General features: G+C 41.9%; 1 protein-coding gene across 2 annotated transcripts in view; it reads right to left on the bottom strand.

Moving 5' to 3' along the window:
- The window catches only part of IDUA (alpha-L-iduronidase), a 64,080-nt gene that overhangs the window by 18,695 nt on the left and 27,857 nt on the right, over positions 1-17,528 (bottom strand). For both annotated transcript variants that reach the window (XM_026712720.2, XM_087926393.1), the window contains 4 exons: positions 12,687-12,794; positions 11,377-11,472; positions 5,575-5,777; positions 3,309-3,488 (listed from right to left, as the gene is read on the bottom strand). In XM_026712720.2, coding sequence (XP_026568505.2) covers positions 3,309-3,488; positions 5,575-5,777; positions 11,377-11,472; positions 12,687-12,794 — 587 coding nt within the window. The remainder of the gene's footprint in view (positions 1-3,308; positions 3,489-5,574; positions 5,778-11,376; positions 11,473-12,686; positions 12,795-17,528) is intronic.

Genomic DNA, 17,528 nt, shown 5'->3' with positions numbered 1-17,528 from the left:
TATGAAAAATGATTAGTTGTAATCTGATTTCCAACAAGTCAATCCTATATAAACTGCCTTCATAATATTTTCATAATTAGCAATAAATCTGAATATACTGTATCTATTTCACTTTGTGGGAAGTACCTCTCAGCAGTGCTTGTACTGTGTAAACATCTTATGTAAATAATAACAGGTTTGTTTGAAAGTTTTACTGCTTAGCTCTCCTCCCCGCTGTGTAACCATGACTAAGAAGTGTGGAGTGCCAAAGTCAGCAGCAATTCCAGGCACATCTCCTGTTGAAGATATGGATGCCAACTGGCTCCAAAAACTATGATCTACTTCTGCCCCAATCTAGCCATTGTACCTCGGGTAGCAAGGAACATAAGCAGGGTGAAGAACATTCCTGATGCCCTAAGCATCCAGGGTAATTGTTTAAGGAAAACAGATATTGCTTTTCATTATATAACACAATGATGCAGATCATAAACCTACAGGAAATGTCTTTTTGGGAAACCCACATCTCTTCTCTCCTCAAAGAAAGATGAGGAAAATACATCTAGGGCAGTGTTTCTCAACTGTGGCAACTTTAAGGTGTGTGGACTTCCACTTCCAGCATTAACTGGCTGAGGAAGTCTGGGAGTTGAAGTCCAAACGTCTTAAAGTAGAGACAAAGTTGAAAAATAACTGTTCTAAGGTATTGCTTAGGGGAACAGATACATCTTCTGGGCAACCAAGAACTTGTCAGAGTATATTCATTAACTGGCAGAGACATGGTTAACAAAGTCAGCAAGTGAGTAAGCATGGCAACAGACCAGCCAATGGGAGCTGACAGACTGGGTGTGGTTTGGCTCTGTGTGCTTTGCTGAGAATTGAAATTGAAACTAACTTGCTTGCTTGTGGAAACTGGCATCTGCTCTGAGCTGCTTCTGCTTGTGTTTTTGTTTATGTTAAGTTGAAAGAATCTACAAATGGTATTGTAAACTTTACTCATTTTATGTTTACAAAGAAGTTAATGATGCCACTAAATCAGTCACCTGTGTGTTTTCTAGACTTGAATTTCTGTTGCAAACTCTTAACAGAACTTGAATCTGACATGATAAGATGATCCTTCAATAGCTAACTCAGGATAAATGTGTCAACCACTCATTCTTCAATTGCAAAAATTAGCCTTCGGTCAATAAAACCCACAAGCAGGGACAGAGATGCTCTATCAAATGAATAATTTATGCTTGATTCTCAGTAGCTCAAGAGATCTATCTTTGTTTTTAATTTTAACAAAAGGGAAGAGAGGCTCAACCCACCTTCCCTTTTAAAGGGATGACCTTTGTTTGTTTTAAAATCCTAGGATAACCTTCTTGCTGAACCCTATCCTCCAGCTTCTATTTACCAGAATATAGGTAGTCCTCAACTTACAACCATTGGTTTAATGACCATAGAAAGTTACAGTGGCACTGAAAAAAGAGACTTATGACCATTTTCCACACTTAAAATGTTTATGACAGTAGCAGTGTCCTGGAGGTCATGTGATCACTTTTTCCAATCTTCTGACAACAGCAATAGCACTTAGACTTATATAACTGTCCTGTGATGCTTTACCATGCTCTCTGGGAAATTTATATTATTAGCAAATTGCTCCAACAATCTGGGTCACATGGCACATCTAACAAAAGTGAATGTAGGTCTACAACAAAGACAAGATCGTATGCTGGACTTAACACCCCCTTTTTCTCCAAAGTGTACTTTAAATTGTAATTTGTTTTTAAACATGGTAGGCAGACACTACTATAAAGGAGAACATTTGTTGCTGAGGGTTGAAATAAGGAGTCACTGCCAAAGAGCCAACACTAAACAGCTCAACCAAAGAATCTCTAAGGCCCCCCCAACCCACACAGACAAGCAAAACATCAGAATATAAACTGACAGCAAATAGCACTCCTAAGTAGCAATGATGACGTTGCCTAGTTAAGGGTAATGAAATGTCTGCAAGAAAATAAGCAAGCTCGGAGAGCACTAAAGACACTACTTACGATTACCAAAATTGCAAGGTGCAAATACAGTTTTCTCCCGTTAGGTGGTGCACAAGGCTTGACTTTGCAACATTGGGAAGCCTACAAAACTAAGCTAAAGCATTCATGGCAACGTAGCAGCTCAGTTGTGGCCATAAGTCTAGGGCTAGCTGTATCAATTAGTGGGGAAGGCAGCTGTGTATACGGGGGCTCTGAAAACAGCCCACCTCTAGTTGCATGCTGTATTCCCATAGGCCAAAGGCAGAGGTGGTATTCAGCAGGTTCTAACCAGTTCTGGAGAACCGGTAGTAGAAAATTTGAGTAGTTCAGAGAACCAGCAAATACCACCTCTGACTGGAGATTTTACAGGATCCTTCCCCTGCCACACTTACCAAGCCATGCCCACAGAACCACAGTAGTAAAAAAAAAAACTGAATCCCACCACTGGCCAAAAGAATGTTGCAAATAGATGGAGCAACTATCTGCCATCTACTTTACCTTCTTCTCAACCGTTTTGGATCTGTCCTGGTTCATTATCTATGTCAGTGCATAAGTTGGTCGAAACAGAGCAAAGAGACATCTGTTACAAGCTTCCCGCTTCCTGTTGTCCCAATATAATATGGTGAAGTATGGCAATGAACTTTCTGGTCCTTTCCTGGTCTAGATTAGAGCCTAAATTCTTACAGCCCTGGCCTGGTCCTGACAGCTTGAATGTTTGTCAGAGCAAGCAGAGCAAATTGAGCAAGAAACTCTATGTCAGGCAGTGCTCCATTCAAAATCCAAGGAAGAAATACTTAGACTCCTTTAATTAGAGAAAAGGTATCTTTTACTGGAAAGGAAGTGGTAGCAACAATAGAATTCTGAATCTGAGGAATTAGGCGCGTAAACCACATATACAAAGTGATGGAAATGTTCCCACCCCCAATAGTTCAGATGAGTCTTCCAATTACAAGTTGTGAATATGATCATGTGGACATCCTCAGGTGGTGATGCGGCTTCTGTCCGTTGACCTTGGCATACTTTGATAAAAGTTAGCAGTTGCGCAGAGGAAAGAAAGCTAAGCAAGAAATAGAAACCTAAGCAAGAATGTCCCCTTCCCCCTCCTCATTTTATACAACACTAGAATGTAACACCTCCAGCTCGCTTCCCAGACTTTCCCCCCTCCTCCCCCCGTTACTTATGACAGCAGAAAGATGCAAAGCAATAGTAGAAGATCTTGAAGGCTGACAGTCTAGATACACTTCTGTTTATTTTGATATTCCAATTATCCAGTAAAAATCTTAAATCAAACATTTCTACATTTACCAGCATCAACCTTACCTTTACCACCATAGCCGCATAGGTCACATCCGCTCTCCACTGCTGTGGAATTGACCATCCTACTAAAGGATCAGCTTCATCATTGTATATAGGGACTGAGGCAAAATTGGGGAACATCTTCTGAATCTCTCCCATAGCCTCAGTTTCCTGTTCCAAGATATGAAGAGAACTCCCAGCTCCCTGGTGATTAGAAATATTGTGATGACTTTTATTATCTATTAAGCATAATGTCAACTAAAAAGATACTCCTTTGGTCTTTCTAAGCTGCCAGAAAAAAGGGGTGGGGAAAAACCAGGGTCACTGTTAGGAAAAATACACCCGGTATTCCATAGTAGCCTCTTAAAACCTATGGTGGGATCAACCCAGAGGCTATCACCTTGTGAACCCCGAGACCCCATGGTCATAGGAGGCCAAACCCATTATGAGGTGCAGCGAATCCTCGATTCGAGGTGGCACAGGAGACAACTCCAATATCTAATCAAGTGGAAGGGCTACTCTTTATCAGAGGCGTCTTGGGTAAAGAGTAGGAACGTCCAAGCTGATCACCTTGTGACGAGGTTCCATGCAGAAAACCCAACCAAACCTGGTGTGTGTGTGTGTGTGTGTGTTCGCAACGCTAAATTCTATACCTGTAATAAATTTGTTTTCTTTTTCTGTTGTACAGGTCACCTTTAGCAAGTGAGGGGAGCTGAATGTCAACTAAAAAGATACTCCTTTGGTCTTTTTAGCTGCCAGAAAAAGCGGGTGGGGGAAAGACCAGGGTCAAGGGGGAAATGTATGATGTAATTGAATATTGGCTTCCCCCAGCCACGCACCAACATGGCAACTTCTAATAAACCAAATTTACTTTTTCTGAGATGAGGCTAGAGACTTTTGATTTGAATGAGGGTGGATTTGTTGGAGCCCTGACACATACACCTGATCTCCTACTCTTATACTATTGTGTCAAAATGAGGCCAGGGAATCTCTCTTTTTTTATCATTTGTGAGGTTGTAGGGGGTCCACAGAAGCTCCAAAATTTATGACCAAATTAAGACATTTTAAATGTACAAGAAGAGGAATACTATTAAATAATGATAGGAGACTAATAAATCCAACTACATTTTTATAGCTATAAATAATATTAAGCTTATAATATCAATTCATATTAGGCTCCAAGAGCCAGTTTGGTCTCGCAGAACTAATGTGATCTAAGGTCCTAGATTACAATGCGAGAGACTGTGAATTCATGTCCCACCTTAGCCATGAAAGCCAGCTGAGTGGCTTTAAGCCAGTCATTTTTTCCTCAGCCCAACCTACCTCACAGGGATGTTATGGAGAAAATAGGAGGAAAAAGGCATATTAGACATATTTGCCACCTTGAGATATTTGAGAAAATAATAAAGGTAGAATATAAATAAATGGCTTCTATTTTATTTTCATACTACCAGGGATTCTGTGGTTCGTTAAACCTTTGTTCATATTAAGCTATCCATCCTGATTAATACGCTCTACTGGGAGTCTTTTTACTTGAAGTTTTATTTTATTTATTTATACAGCGTATAGTTCATCCAATTCTCAATAACTCTGGGAAGCTTTAAATTCGAAATATAAAATACAAAACTTCTCTCCCCCCAAAATGAATAGCCTCAAAAGCAACATATAAGCCAGGAAAATTCATTCAACAGGGACACAATCTCAACCTTGCCCAAAGTTTGGGAGAAAAGTCAGGTCTTTCATAGCTTCCTGAAGGATGGAAGCCATCCAGATCTCTTGGGAGCGAGGCTATCATTCCCACAAGTCCCACAAGGTGAAACTGCTTAATCATTGGACTGGGAGAGAATCCATTTTGCCCCATCACATCAGATTGGTAGAAACAATTGGAGACAGGCGCTCCCTCAAATAAAGAGGATAACCAAGCTCCTTGAATTGTACTGGGAAGTTCGTTGGTAACCTGAGCAACTCATGGAGCAATGGGGATCATACAGGCCTACTGAGGCATGCTCAACATGGCTGACACGGGTGCATTCTGGACTACCTGTAGCTGCCAGGTTTAATAGAGGAAACTAAAGCTTCAGCTATAAATAAGCCTACAAGGTAATATAAATAGTGGCACTTTAAACATGCCATATAATTCTCTGCAAGAAGTAATAGCCACTTTTTATTCAACTCAATGTTTTCCACCCTGTCTGTATTTTTTAAATCACATAAAAGTAAATAAATGAGAACATTTAATTTGGATCAGGAATTTTTAAAGTTTTCAACCATTAAAAAAAAATGAGCTGACCTTTTTATGCATGGCGATGTAGTCTAGCCGGACTCCTGTCTCTCCAGTGAAAAAATTTGTGCCGTTGTAGCAATGACTGAGGAGGTTCCAGCAAATTGGAGACTTTGGAAATGGATGAAAGGAATCACCGGGGCCTCCCAATTTTAGCTGACAACTGGCTTCCCTTAATCCTTCAGAACAAGCATCATAGTAGTTGAGAAATCCTAGATGTAAAATGAAAGAGTTGTGAAAGACTCAGCATTTGGTATCAATATGGTATCTTGTCAATGGAACAGAAAAGAACTTCACTCTTCAAAACACGCTAGGCTGAAATCTAACAAAGCAGACCATATTACAGAATATTTCTGTATTAACAACAGCTGATTAAGAATTATAACATTTGCCTCAACTTGTGTGTCTTCTTTGTGACTATGGAACTTGGTGCTATGGATTCTATTATGAATGCCGATCAAGAAAGAAAGAAAGAAAGAAAGAAAGAAAGAAAGAAAGAAAGAAAGAAAGAAAGAAAGAAAGAAAGAAAGAAAGAAAGATGGCATTCAGCTTTGTTCGGGTATTTTCCCACGTCATTGTAGTTGTGCTTTTAAAGTTGTAGCGACGTTTCAGCAGAATCTCATCTGCCATCATCAGGCTTCTGTATAGTGTTCATCTGTGAGTCAGGCTTTTATAGTGGTTTCAGATTTAAATTTGGGGCAGCCTATTGCTGTGCCAGAATGGTTTTTTCTTCACCCAACATTGTGTTTGCTGTATTGGAGGCCTTTAGTGCAGCTTGGCTCCGGGTAAATGGACAGCTATCATTAGTTAGGAAGCTAGGTTTCATCTGGGTGCCTGGTTGGGGTGTGTTTGAGTTGGAGGCATCAGGGGGGATCTGTCTGTGCAGATGATGATGGCATGATGATGAGATTCTGCCGAAACGTCGCTACAACTTTAAAAGCACAACTACAATGACGTGGGAAAATACCCGAACAAAGCTGAATGCCATACATGTAACTACCTGCCAAAACTTAAGAATATGAATATGAATATGAATATGAATATATATATATATATATATGGATCTTTGGTTGTTCGGTTTTCTCCGCGTAAGATTCAAAGTGTCTAGGCAACGTTTCGATGAAGTCTCATTCATCATCATCAGGCCTCTGTCTTTGGCTCTTGCTTTTCAGAGTGATGTGAGGTTGCAGCTGCTTTTTCTTTCTAACTGTCAGTGGGGGTGGGATTTGAATGGGTGGGGGCTTGGCTGTGTTCTGATTGGGTGGGGTGTCTTCTCATTGGTGGGGGCCTGGCTGTGTTTTGATTGGTTGGGGGTTGGCCGTGTTCTGATTGGCTGGATTTCTTGCTGCCCGGCTTGAGTTCGAGGTCGCGCTGCATCTCCATAGTTGGTGTCGGCTTGCTTCATGTATGGCTCGGAGGGGTTTGGAGTGGGCAGTGGTGAGGTTGCAGGTATTCGTCTGTTAATGAGGGCGGGTTTCCAAATGGCTGGGAGGCGGGAGGTGTCATCTCGTTTGTTCATGCTGTGTGGGCGTTTTCTATTTCTATGGCTTCTCTGATTATTCTGCTGTTGAAGTGTTCGGTTTTGGCAATAGTTCTGGTATTTTTAAAGTTAATTTTATGTCCTGTGGCTTTGAGGTGTTGGACCAGGGAAGAGGTCGTTTCTTCTTTTTGATTGAGTTCTTATGTTCTTCAATGCGTGCACTAATTCTTCTGTTAGTCTGTCCAATGTATGTGGCAGGGCAGGCAGTGCAGGGATTTCGTATACTCCTTGGTTTTCTAATTCGACTCTGTCTTTGGGGTTTCTTAGGATGGTGGATATTTTTCTGTTTGTGCAGAATGTTGTTTTAATATTGTGTTTTTGGAGGATCTTGCTGATTCTGTCTGTAGTGCCTTTTATATATGGGAGGAGGGCTTTGCCGTTTTCTTGTTCTCTGTCTTGGATTTTGGTTGGGGTTTCTTTTTGGATTAGGTGGGTAATCTTGTGTTTTTGGAATCCATTGGCTGTAAGTACGTTGGTGAGGGTGTGTAGTTCGGCTTTTTGGTGTTGTTCATCGGCTAAGCATTTTGTTCTGGAGATGAGTGTTTTGGCTACGGACTTGATCTGTGCTGGGTGGTGGTGTGAGAGTGCATGTAGATAGCGGTTTGTATGTGTTTTCTTTTGGTAGATGGTGTGTCCTAGGGAGCCATTGGATCTTTTGTATACCAAGACATCTAGGAAGGGAAGTTGATTGTTGGTTTCTGTTTCCATAGTGAATTGTATCTTGGGGTGTAGGCTGTTGAGGTGTGTGAGGAACTTGTTTAGTTTTCTTTCCCATGTGGCCAGATTATGAAGGTGTCATCTACGTATCTGAGCCAGAGTTTGGGTTTGTGGTCGTATTTTCTAGAGCTTGTGTTTCAAAGTGTTCCATGTAGAGGTTTGCGATGACAGGTGAGAGGGGTGATCCCATGGGTGCTCCTTCTATTTGTTTGTATTTTTGTCCATTGTAGGTGAAGTATGTATTGGATAGGAAGTGGTTGGTCAGATCTAGGATGTGCTTGGGGGGGTTGTATTTGTTTTGGATGGCTGTCAAGGCTTCTTTTATTGGTATTTGGGTGAAGAGGGATATGACATCGAAGCTTACTAGTAGGTCGCTGGGTTGTAAGTTTTGTTTCTTTATGATTTCGATGAACTGGAATGAGTTTCTTACATGTGAGTTGATGGATTCTGCATAGGGTTGTAGTTGTTTGGCGAGAAATTTGGCCAGGTTTTGTAGAGGTGAGCCTACTCATTAACAGACGAATACCTGCAACCTCACCACTGCCCACTCCAAACCCCTCCGAGCCATACATGAAGCAAGCCGACACCAACTATGGAGATGCAGCGCGACCTCGAACTCGAAGCCGGGCAGCAAGAAATCCAGCCAATCAGAACACGGCCAACCCCCCAACCAATCAAAACACAGCCAGGCCCCCCACCAATGAGAAGACACACCCCACCCAATCAGAACACAGCCAAGCCCCCACCCATTCAAATCCCACCCCACTGACAGTTAGAAAGAAAAAAGCAGCTGCAACCTCACATCACTCTGAAAAGCAAGAGCCAAAGACAGAGGCCTGATGATGATGAATGAGACTTCATCGAAACGTTGCCTAGACACTTTGAATCTTACGCGGGAGAAAACCCGAACAACCAAAGATCCACATACAAATACCATGAGAACCTCAGAAAACAAATATATATATATATATATATATATATATATATATATATATATATATATATATATATATATATATATATATTTCTTAAGTTTTCGCGGGTATTTGCATGTATGGTATTCAGCTTTGTTTGGGTATTTTCCCACGTCATTATAGTTGTGCTTTTAAAGTTGTAGCGACGTTTCGGCAGAATCTTATCTGCCATCATCAGGCTTCTGCATTGTGTTCGTCTGTGAGTCAGACTTCATAGCATCAACTTCAATGGCACCAAAACCCCAGCCACTATAGAAAACCCCAGCCACAGAATTATCAGAGAAGCCATAGAGCAGGGGTGGGCAATTAATTTCTGTCGGGGGCCACATGGAAAATCAGATCTGCGTTCGAGGGCTGAACCAATTTTAAAAAAGGCCATTATAAAGGGCCCATTATAAAATGCAGCAAATTATATATAAGAATATTATATACCCCTGCTGGTGGAGCCTTGCCCTGCCTTGGTGCCCCGTTTCCCGGCTCGGCGGTCCTGCTCGGGCGGCACTTTAAAAGCCCTCCTCCTCGCGTACGCGCCCGAAGAGCCGCTTACCACGACGGCGGCTCCCAACACCCGAGCAACTTCCCAGCAACGTGCGGCGTCCTTTTTCCTCGCGGGTGCTCGCACCTAGCCCCGAGCCACGTGGCAGAGGGGAAGCCCGGAGCACTGCCGGGTTGCCTCCTCCAAGCAGCCCGCCCGCCCGCCCGCCCGCCGGGCAGAACCCTTCCCGCTCCTCAGCGGGAAGACGCTCCCACCTGCAAACTTTGCCTGTGCAAAGTTTAAGCCTGGAAGCCCTGGAAACCCGAGCAACTTCCCGGCAACTTTCGGCTTCCTTTCAACTCACAGGTGCTCGCGCCTGGCCCCGAGCTGCGCAGCGGAGGGGAGACCCGGAGCGCTGCCGGGTCGCCTCCTTCAAGCAGCCCGCCCGCCTGCCGGGCGGAACCCTTCCCGCTCCTCAGCGGGAAGATGCTCCCACCAGCAAACTTCGCCTGTGCAAAGTTTAAGCCTGTGAGTTGAAAGGAAGCTGAAAGTTGCTGGGAAGTTGCTCGGGTTTCCAGGGCTTCCAGGCTTAAACTTTGCAAAGTTTGCAGGCGGGAGCGTCTTCCCGCTGAGGAGTCCCTTCCCACTTTCCTTCCCTTTTGCCTGGAGGGTGGGCGGGCTGCTTGGAGGAGGCGACCCGATGGCGCTCCGGGTTTCCCCTCCGCTGCGCAGTTCAGGGCCAGGTGCGAGCGCCTGTGAGGAGAAAGGACGCCGCAAGTTGCTGGGAGACACCATCGTGGTGAGCGGCTCGTCGGGCACATACGCGAGGAGGAGGGCTTTTAAAGTGCCGCCTGAGCAGGACCGCCGAGCCGGGAAACGGGGCACCAAGGCAGGGCAAGGCTCCACCAGCAGCGGCCTAGCTTTAGGTGGCTGCAAAGCAGCCCGCTCCAAGCAGTCCACCCGCCCGCTGGGCGGAACCCTTCCCGCTTCTCAGCGGGAAGACGCTCCCGCCTGCAAACTTTGCCTTTGCAAAGTTTAAGCCTGGAAGCCCCGGAAAAAAAAGGCGGATCGGCGGGGACTCACCTTCGGAGAGGTCGCACTCGAAGGTGATTTCGAACTCCCAGCCAAGGCCTTTGCAGAGTTCTTCTTTTCTTTCCTACCCCGAGAGTGCTCCGCACTGTTTTGCAGCTTTGGGGGCCACGTGGTGCAGGGCAATACGCCACGCCCACTGAATTTTTTTCAGGGGCGGGCCGGATTGGACAGACCAATGGGCCGGATACGGCCCGCGGGCCATAGTTTGCCCACCCCGGTATATATGGTATATATGGTATTCAAACAGACGAACACTATACATACATACATACATACATACATACATACATACATACATACACCGTATATAAGCATACATATATATTTTTCAACTCCACAATCTCGTCACAAGCTTTGGGCATTCCCAGTGATTTCTCATTCAACTACTACCAAGCTTGGCCTGACTAAACCTTTTTTGGGATCAGTTAAGGTGCAGGAATGTGCAACAATTTGGAAAAATATTTTCTTCCCCCCTTTTCATCAGGTGAAGGCTTAAGCAAGAACAAGGCAACTGTAAAATCTTAGGTATTTCATGCAGAATGATTTAGGGCCTCCTTTTGGGGACACTTTTAGGATCTTAAAAGTTGAGAAAAGTTTCCAAACTGGGTGCTCCAGAAAGTGATGTATTATAATTTCCAGGAAACTCTGGGAGACAAGTATTTTGTTCCTTCTTTATTTACCTGATACAATCAAATCCACATTCTTAACATTCTTTGAAGAGCAAGAGGAGGATCATATAAATTTAATAAAATAAAATAACAAAGAAATGTTGGTCAAGTAATATATAATTAAAATGGTTTTAAAAGACTAAATAGCATTCCTGTTTGCTAACCTGGGCACAATAACCTAGCTTTGGAAGAGCCTGGATGGCAAAACCAATATCTATTTGATATCAAGTCTGAGTTTTACAAGATCTAAAGTGAGCAACATTTTACTTGCTTGCCTTCAACGTCTCCTTGGAATTATTTCCATATTATTCACAATTGTTATAAAAGGGATTTAAAACAGCTTACCATTTACAGTCATTGATACATTGTCAAAGTCATGGTGATCTGGTTCGTTCCAGGTCTCAAAATTCCACTTAGAAACATGTTTCAATCCATACCTTTCTGGAAACCAAACTTACAGTTAGTGTATTAAAACTCATTCATTAGACTATGAGGAAAAGCTCAAGTGAATGACTCTTGGGCCAAAGAGTTCCACACTAGCAGACTTTGCCATTAAGAGATATACATCGATGATTAATCTGGGAAATGAAAGATTTACAGATAATTTATTCCATAAAGTGGGGAGGGAGAGTCCCTGCGGATTTTACTCTGCTATTCATTGCTGACTTTAGGAGGTGGTGGTCATCTCCATTTCAAGGACATTGACCCAGCATTGTCTGAAAACATTTCCACAGTTATATGACCAGCATGACATCACAGAGCACTGTTACCTTCCCACTGAAGTACCTATTTGTCTACTTGTATTTGCACCAGTGGTGGGATTCAATTTTTTTTACTATCGGTTCTGTGGGCATAGTTTGGTGGGCGTGGTAGAGGAAGGATACTGTAAAATCTCCATTCCCACCCCACTCCTGGGGGAAGGTTATTGCAAAATTTCATTCCCTCCCCACCCCACTAACCTGCTTTCCAGTTCCGTTCTCCTGTACAGGGCAACAAAAGAAGACCCAGCCAATCAGCTGGGACTCTGGAGGCAGAGAATAGATGAGGGTGGGGCCAGTCAGAGGTGGTATTTGCCAGTTCTCTGAACTACTCAAAATTTCTGCTACCAGTTCTCCAGAACTGGTCAGAACCTGCTGAATACCACCTCTGATTTGCACGCTGTCAAACTGTTAAGGCTGGCAAGAGCTGGGCGATGACAGGAACTCACTCTGTCACATCAGCTTTGGATCTCAAACCTGGGCTGCTGGCTTTCCAGCTGACAAGTCCAGCGTCTTAACCACTGAGCCACTGTGTCACCCATTTACTCCACAATAGAGCCTCAAATTTGTCTACATAGGAGAACACAACGAGGAACCTCTGAAGTAGATGCAATTTTCCTAAAGACATACACAAAATTGCTGTAGCCCTTCATAATTCTGTTGCTTAATTGTAATGTGTAATGTAAAAGAAAAGGAAATAACCATATTAACTGTGTTGAATTAATATAGAGTTCAAATATATATAGCATGATCCTCAGTATATAGCTCAAAGGCCTAGTGTGATCCTCAGCCCAAAAGTTCATATATCCATGTGGTAGATCCATGTAAAGTGACAATAAAATTTGATTTTATTCTATTCTTAAATGTTTGCACCAGCCCTGAATTTGGTTAACTTACCTATATATCTTTTGGCCAATTGTACAATCAGGTTCTTCCATTCTACCACTTGTTTTTTATCATCAAAGTCAGTGAAGTATCCTGAAGGGTTTCCCATCAATTCAAAACCTTCATTTAAGATAAAACAGAGGAAAATAATTCAATCAATCAATCAAGAATGGATAGCATATTGCAATTTTCAATGTAAGCCTGCTTTAGTCCTCACTTTTGAACAATAGTTAATATCCAAGGAATCAGGGGACCAATTTCATTTAAAGTGTGTGTAAAGCAGGAAAGGACCTCTACAGCTAATAATTTATGATAACAGCAGACAAATAAGCCAAATGAATTCTTAAAAATGCAAATCTTCTACTAGATACATTTGAAAGAGGCACTTCAGATTTCAAACCATAATTATAGCCATGTGCACTTTTACCAATAATTTAAACACTATCAATTTAATTATTGATGTTCAGGTGAACAAGGCAGGCCAGTGAGAATATTATTTAAGTATTCATCCACTGTAATATAATATCTGGTATTTTATACAGCACTTTTTCATGGCTTTCCACACATTCTTCAAATCCTTATAAAAGTTCTATGGAATGAATACATTCTAGTTCTATTATCCTTTTTATCAGAGAGTTGGAACAAGAAATGGGTTAAGGTAATGTTTAGTATTCATGGCTCAACTGAGAATGTATCAAGAACTTGACCAATTATTTTAATCAGTACCCTTTCTTCCTGATGTGCATTCTTAAAATGCCACTTAGAAACTGAGGTACAAAACAATATGAGAAATCTTTTTGTGAAGTTCTACTTGGGAGGTTCAGTGGGGATGTCTACTTAAGCATTCACTTGGTTCAGATATAATTCGGCATCATTGGACAGCATCGCTATACAGATAGTCCTCTACTTACAACCATTTGTTTTGTCATGCCCCTGGCGGAGACTGACTCTGAGGGAGAGGAGGAACAGCCAACTTCTACTCTGAAGTGTGGCTCCAGAAGGAGGCTGGGGAAGGGCAGAGGCCGGCTGAGCAGTCAGAGGAGGACCTAGGCCAATCCCCTATCCATCCTAGGGCACACAGGGGGGAGCGGATAAGGGAGAACTGTGGTCTACTTGGGAGGAAAGGGCCTTGATCCTCTTCATGGGCTGCAGCTGTGATAACTGAATAAGAGTTTGGACCTGCATACTGGCGAACACTGGAAACGAAGTGTGTTTTATTTTGATCTGAAGTTTATCTTGGTTGGCATCCTTCCAACAGACTGTGCCTTGTTATCTCCTTGAATTTGGTAAATACTTCTCCTGTTCCATTGTGGAAATTTCATCATTGTAGTTTGTTTGGTTTTTTTATTTCACCTCTATCTGCTCATTAAGTTCGGACTGTACTGCTTTCTTTTGAAGACTTTTTGAGTACGTTTTATTTCCAACTGAGTATTATTGAACCGTGGGGCCAAGTTGGAGGCATTAAAGGACATTTATTTACGTTTTGGATTTTGTTACATTTGTATCCCACCTTGGGTCATCACATGTTTAGTGACTGTTTAAAGTTACAATGGCGTTGAAAAAAGTGACTTATGACTAGACCTCACCTTTACCACCATTGCAGCATCCCCACAATTATGTGATCAAAATTTGGGTGCTTGGTAACCGGCATGCATTTACAATACTTGCAGCATCCAGAGGTCACATGATTGACATTTGCCAGCTGGCTTCCAACAAAATAAGTCAATTAGAGAAGCTGGATTTGCTTAACAACCATGGCAAAAAGGACATAAAATTAGGCACACTTAACAAACACCTTGCTTAGCACATGGAAATTCTATTCTCAATTTGGTCATTAAGTTGAGGACTACCTATATCTATATTGTTCAGATTGCAAGTAGAGGCTTTTATGATAGTATAAATTCCTATTCAAAAAAACCCACAATCACTTCATTTCAAATAAGCTTCATACTGAAGTTGAATGGTCCAGATACTAGATTTATTTTCCCAGTAAAAACTGGACCTCAAAAATTGCTTTAAGGAAGGCACAAATTGCAACGATTTCCTCACTACTTTCTTATATTGTTCTTTTTTTTTTTTACGAGTAGCACAAAAAGGCTTTGTAACAAAACAGGTTCTTTGCCGGCAAGTTCATATAGTTTATTAACCTACAATACAGTTTGTTTCTTTTTGGTTTAGCATGCTGTATGAACTCAACTCAATGAGATTTTTAAAAATAAATAGCTAACTAAAGGAACCATCTCCTTCAGCCTCTTCACTTCAAATAAAGGGACTTTGGTAGAGATGCTATGAAGGACTTTAAAGAATAGTGGGCACTTGGATTGACAAAATTAAGCTTCAAGTAAGAGTTCTTGTTGGGGTAATTCCTCGTTAGGAGAATGAGCGCACACAGGGAGACGTAGTGAGAGTGGTAAAGAATAACACACAAACAGCACACAGATACACTGTATAGTAAAATGTAGGTTTTTACTTCCAATACATGTTTAAGCAAAGTCCAACAAGGGTCCACGTCATTCACGGTTAAAGCAGTCAGTTTTCAGTCCAGGGATAATTAAACAACCCAGGTTTCTTATGGCTGTTTGAGGAACCACACCTAATTACAATTTTAGCATTCCCCTAAAGAGACAGTATTAAAATGTCTATCCTGATTTATATATTTTCCAACCCAACTGTTAGGTGACTTACTAATTCCTAACAGTTCTGCACCTTTTTTTTTCAATGATGGGCAATTCTGAGAACAGAAGGACATTCTCACAAGGGTGTGTGTGTGTGTTGCCCATTCACAAAGTGGTATCATAACCAGACTGCTAAATAGTCTCTCCTTTCACAATAAATGCTCCAGTGTTCCTGATCTTTTCCTTTCTTTCTTTCTTTCTTTCTTTCTTTCTTTCTTTCTTTCTTTCTTTCTTTCTTTCTTTCTTTCTTTCTTTCTTTCTTTCTTTCCTTCCTTCCTTCCTTCCTTCCTTCCTTCCTTCCTTCCTTCCTTCCTTCCTTCCTTCCTTCCTTCCAAAGCATTAGGCTGCTTTTCAAACATGCCATAGGCTAAGTGATGAAAGATGAGGAAAGGCTGAAATGGATTTTTATGTACCTCTTTAAAATATCATTTTCTTCCAGTCACTGATTGTTTGATTGAGTATTTAATTACAAACCACCTTGAGTCTCTCGTTGATTTGGTGGCTTTACCAGATAGCGTCATCCTTATCTAAGAGAGGTTTTGAGATCTGTTTGTAGTCCAGGTTTTTTTAGAAATAACAATGAGCCAGAAATTGTTTTAAAATTAAAATTGCTTTACTCTATTGTAAGTTTCATTCACAATTTCATTCACAAACAAACACATGTGTGTGCATGTGTATGTAAATACACACACACACACACACACACACACGTATATATATCTGTAAGCCAACAAATAGCCTAATCTATAGATAGGATAATGGACTGATATGAAGCAAAACAGTTTCCTATGAACAGGAGTAATATTTAGCATCACTCTAAAAACACAGAGCAGGAGCCTCTAGTATTAAATGACACAAGTGATGAAGCCAGAATATGTACAGATAGTCCTTGAGTTACAAACAAAATCGAGCTCAACGTTTATGTTGCTAAGTGAGATATTTGTTAAGGGAGTTTTGCCCCATTTTACAACATTTCTTGCTACAGTTGTTAGGTGAATCACTGCAGTTGTTAAGTGAATCTGTCTTCCCCATTGACTTTGCTTGTCAGAAGTTCTCAAAAATGATCACATGAGCCCCAGGACACTGCAACCCGTGAAAAATATGAGTCAGTTGCCAAGCGTCTGAATTTTGATCACATGACCATGAAGATGCTGCAATGATCATGTGAAAAAAATGGTCATAAGTCATTTTTTTCAGTGACATTGCAACGGTCAATAAATGAACTGTTGGAACTCGAGGTTAACTTGTATAACATTCAGCTAAAATGAGGCTACAATTTTTTATTCATTCAGTAATCTAATAGAATTCTACATCCATTGAAAGATTAGATGGATCCCATGATATTCAAAAAACAGAGTAGTATAATAATAAGAGCACTGTATTTTTCTTCTACCGTAATAACAATAGATAGTTGCAGAGTCTCTGTTTCTGACAACCTTGGCTAAATATGAAATGTGCACACATCTACTGGCATTAGATAAAGTGCCCATTAGAGTACGTGTGTCATGCCCCTGTCAGAATCTGATTCCGAGGGGGAGGCTGAGCAGCTGACAGGGAGTGGGAGTGTGACTCCATTGGCTGTGGAAGAAACTGGGGAAGGGCAAAGTCCGGCTGGCAGAGCAGGGGAGAGGTAGAGCAAGGCAGAGGGAATTCAGAGGAAGATCCAGGCCCACCCCCTCTTCATCCTAGGACACACAGGAAGGAACAGAGAAGGGAGCAATGTGAGTTGCGTGGCTTGCGGGGGAGGAAAGTGTTAAGTCGTGGGAATGAGACTCAGGACACCAGCATGACTGTCAATTGTTTTATTTCCTTCTAGGACTGAACTGCGGAGAAACTGTGGCAGCCCTTTTTATAGTTGGGCTGCTCATGGCTGTGACCAGTGACAGCTCTTCAATTTTCCCACCGCCACGGACCGACCAATTACAGGTAAGTATGTTAATACATAACAGAAAGGGCCCTGATTCCCTTCATTAGCTGCAGCTGGGAACATAGTGTTTAAAAAGGGAGTTTGCACATAGCAACTTGTTGGAAACACTTGTCAAGGCTTATTTGGGTTCCTGGCGTCTTTCCAACTGTGTGTGTTTTGCTGGCCTTTGAAGTCTGCAATTCCTTATCCTGCCCTGTCCAGTTAATTGCTGCAGCGTAGTTTGTGTGGATTTTTACTTACAGTTTATATGTA

This window comes from Pseudonaja textilis, chromosome 2 (genome assembly GCF_049901715.1).
Source record: "Pseudonaja textilis isolate UNSWEBS1 chromosome 2, rPseTex1.2, whole genome shotgun sequence".
Classification (NCBI taxonomy): Eukaryota; Metazoa; Chordata; class Lepidosauria; order Squamata; family Elapidae; genus Pseudonaja; species Pseudonaja textilis.
The sequence above is the reverse complement of the archived record's forward strand: the minus strand, read 5'-3'. Positions and strand labels throughout refer to the sequence as shown.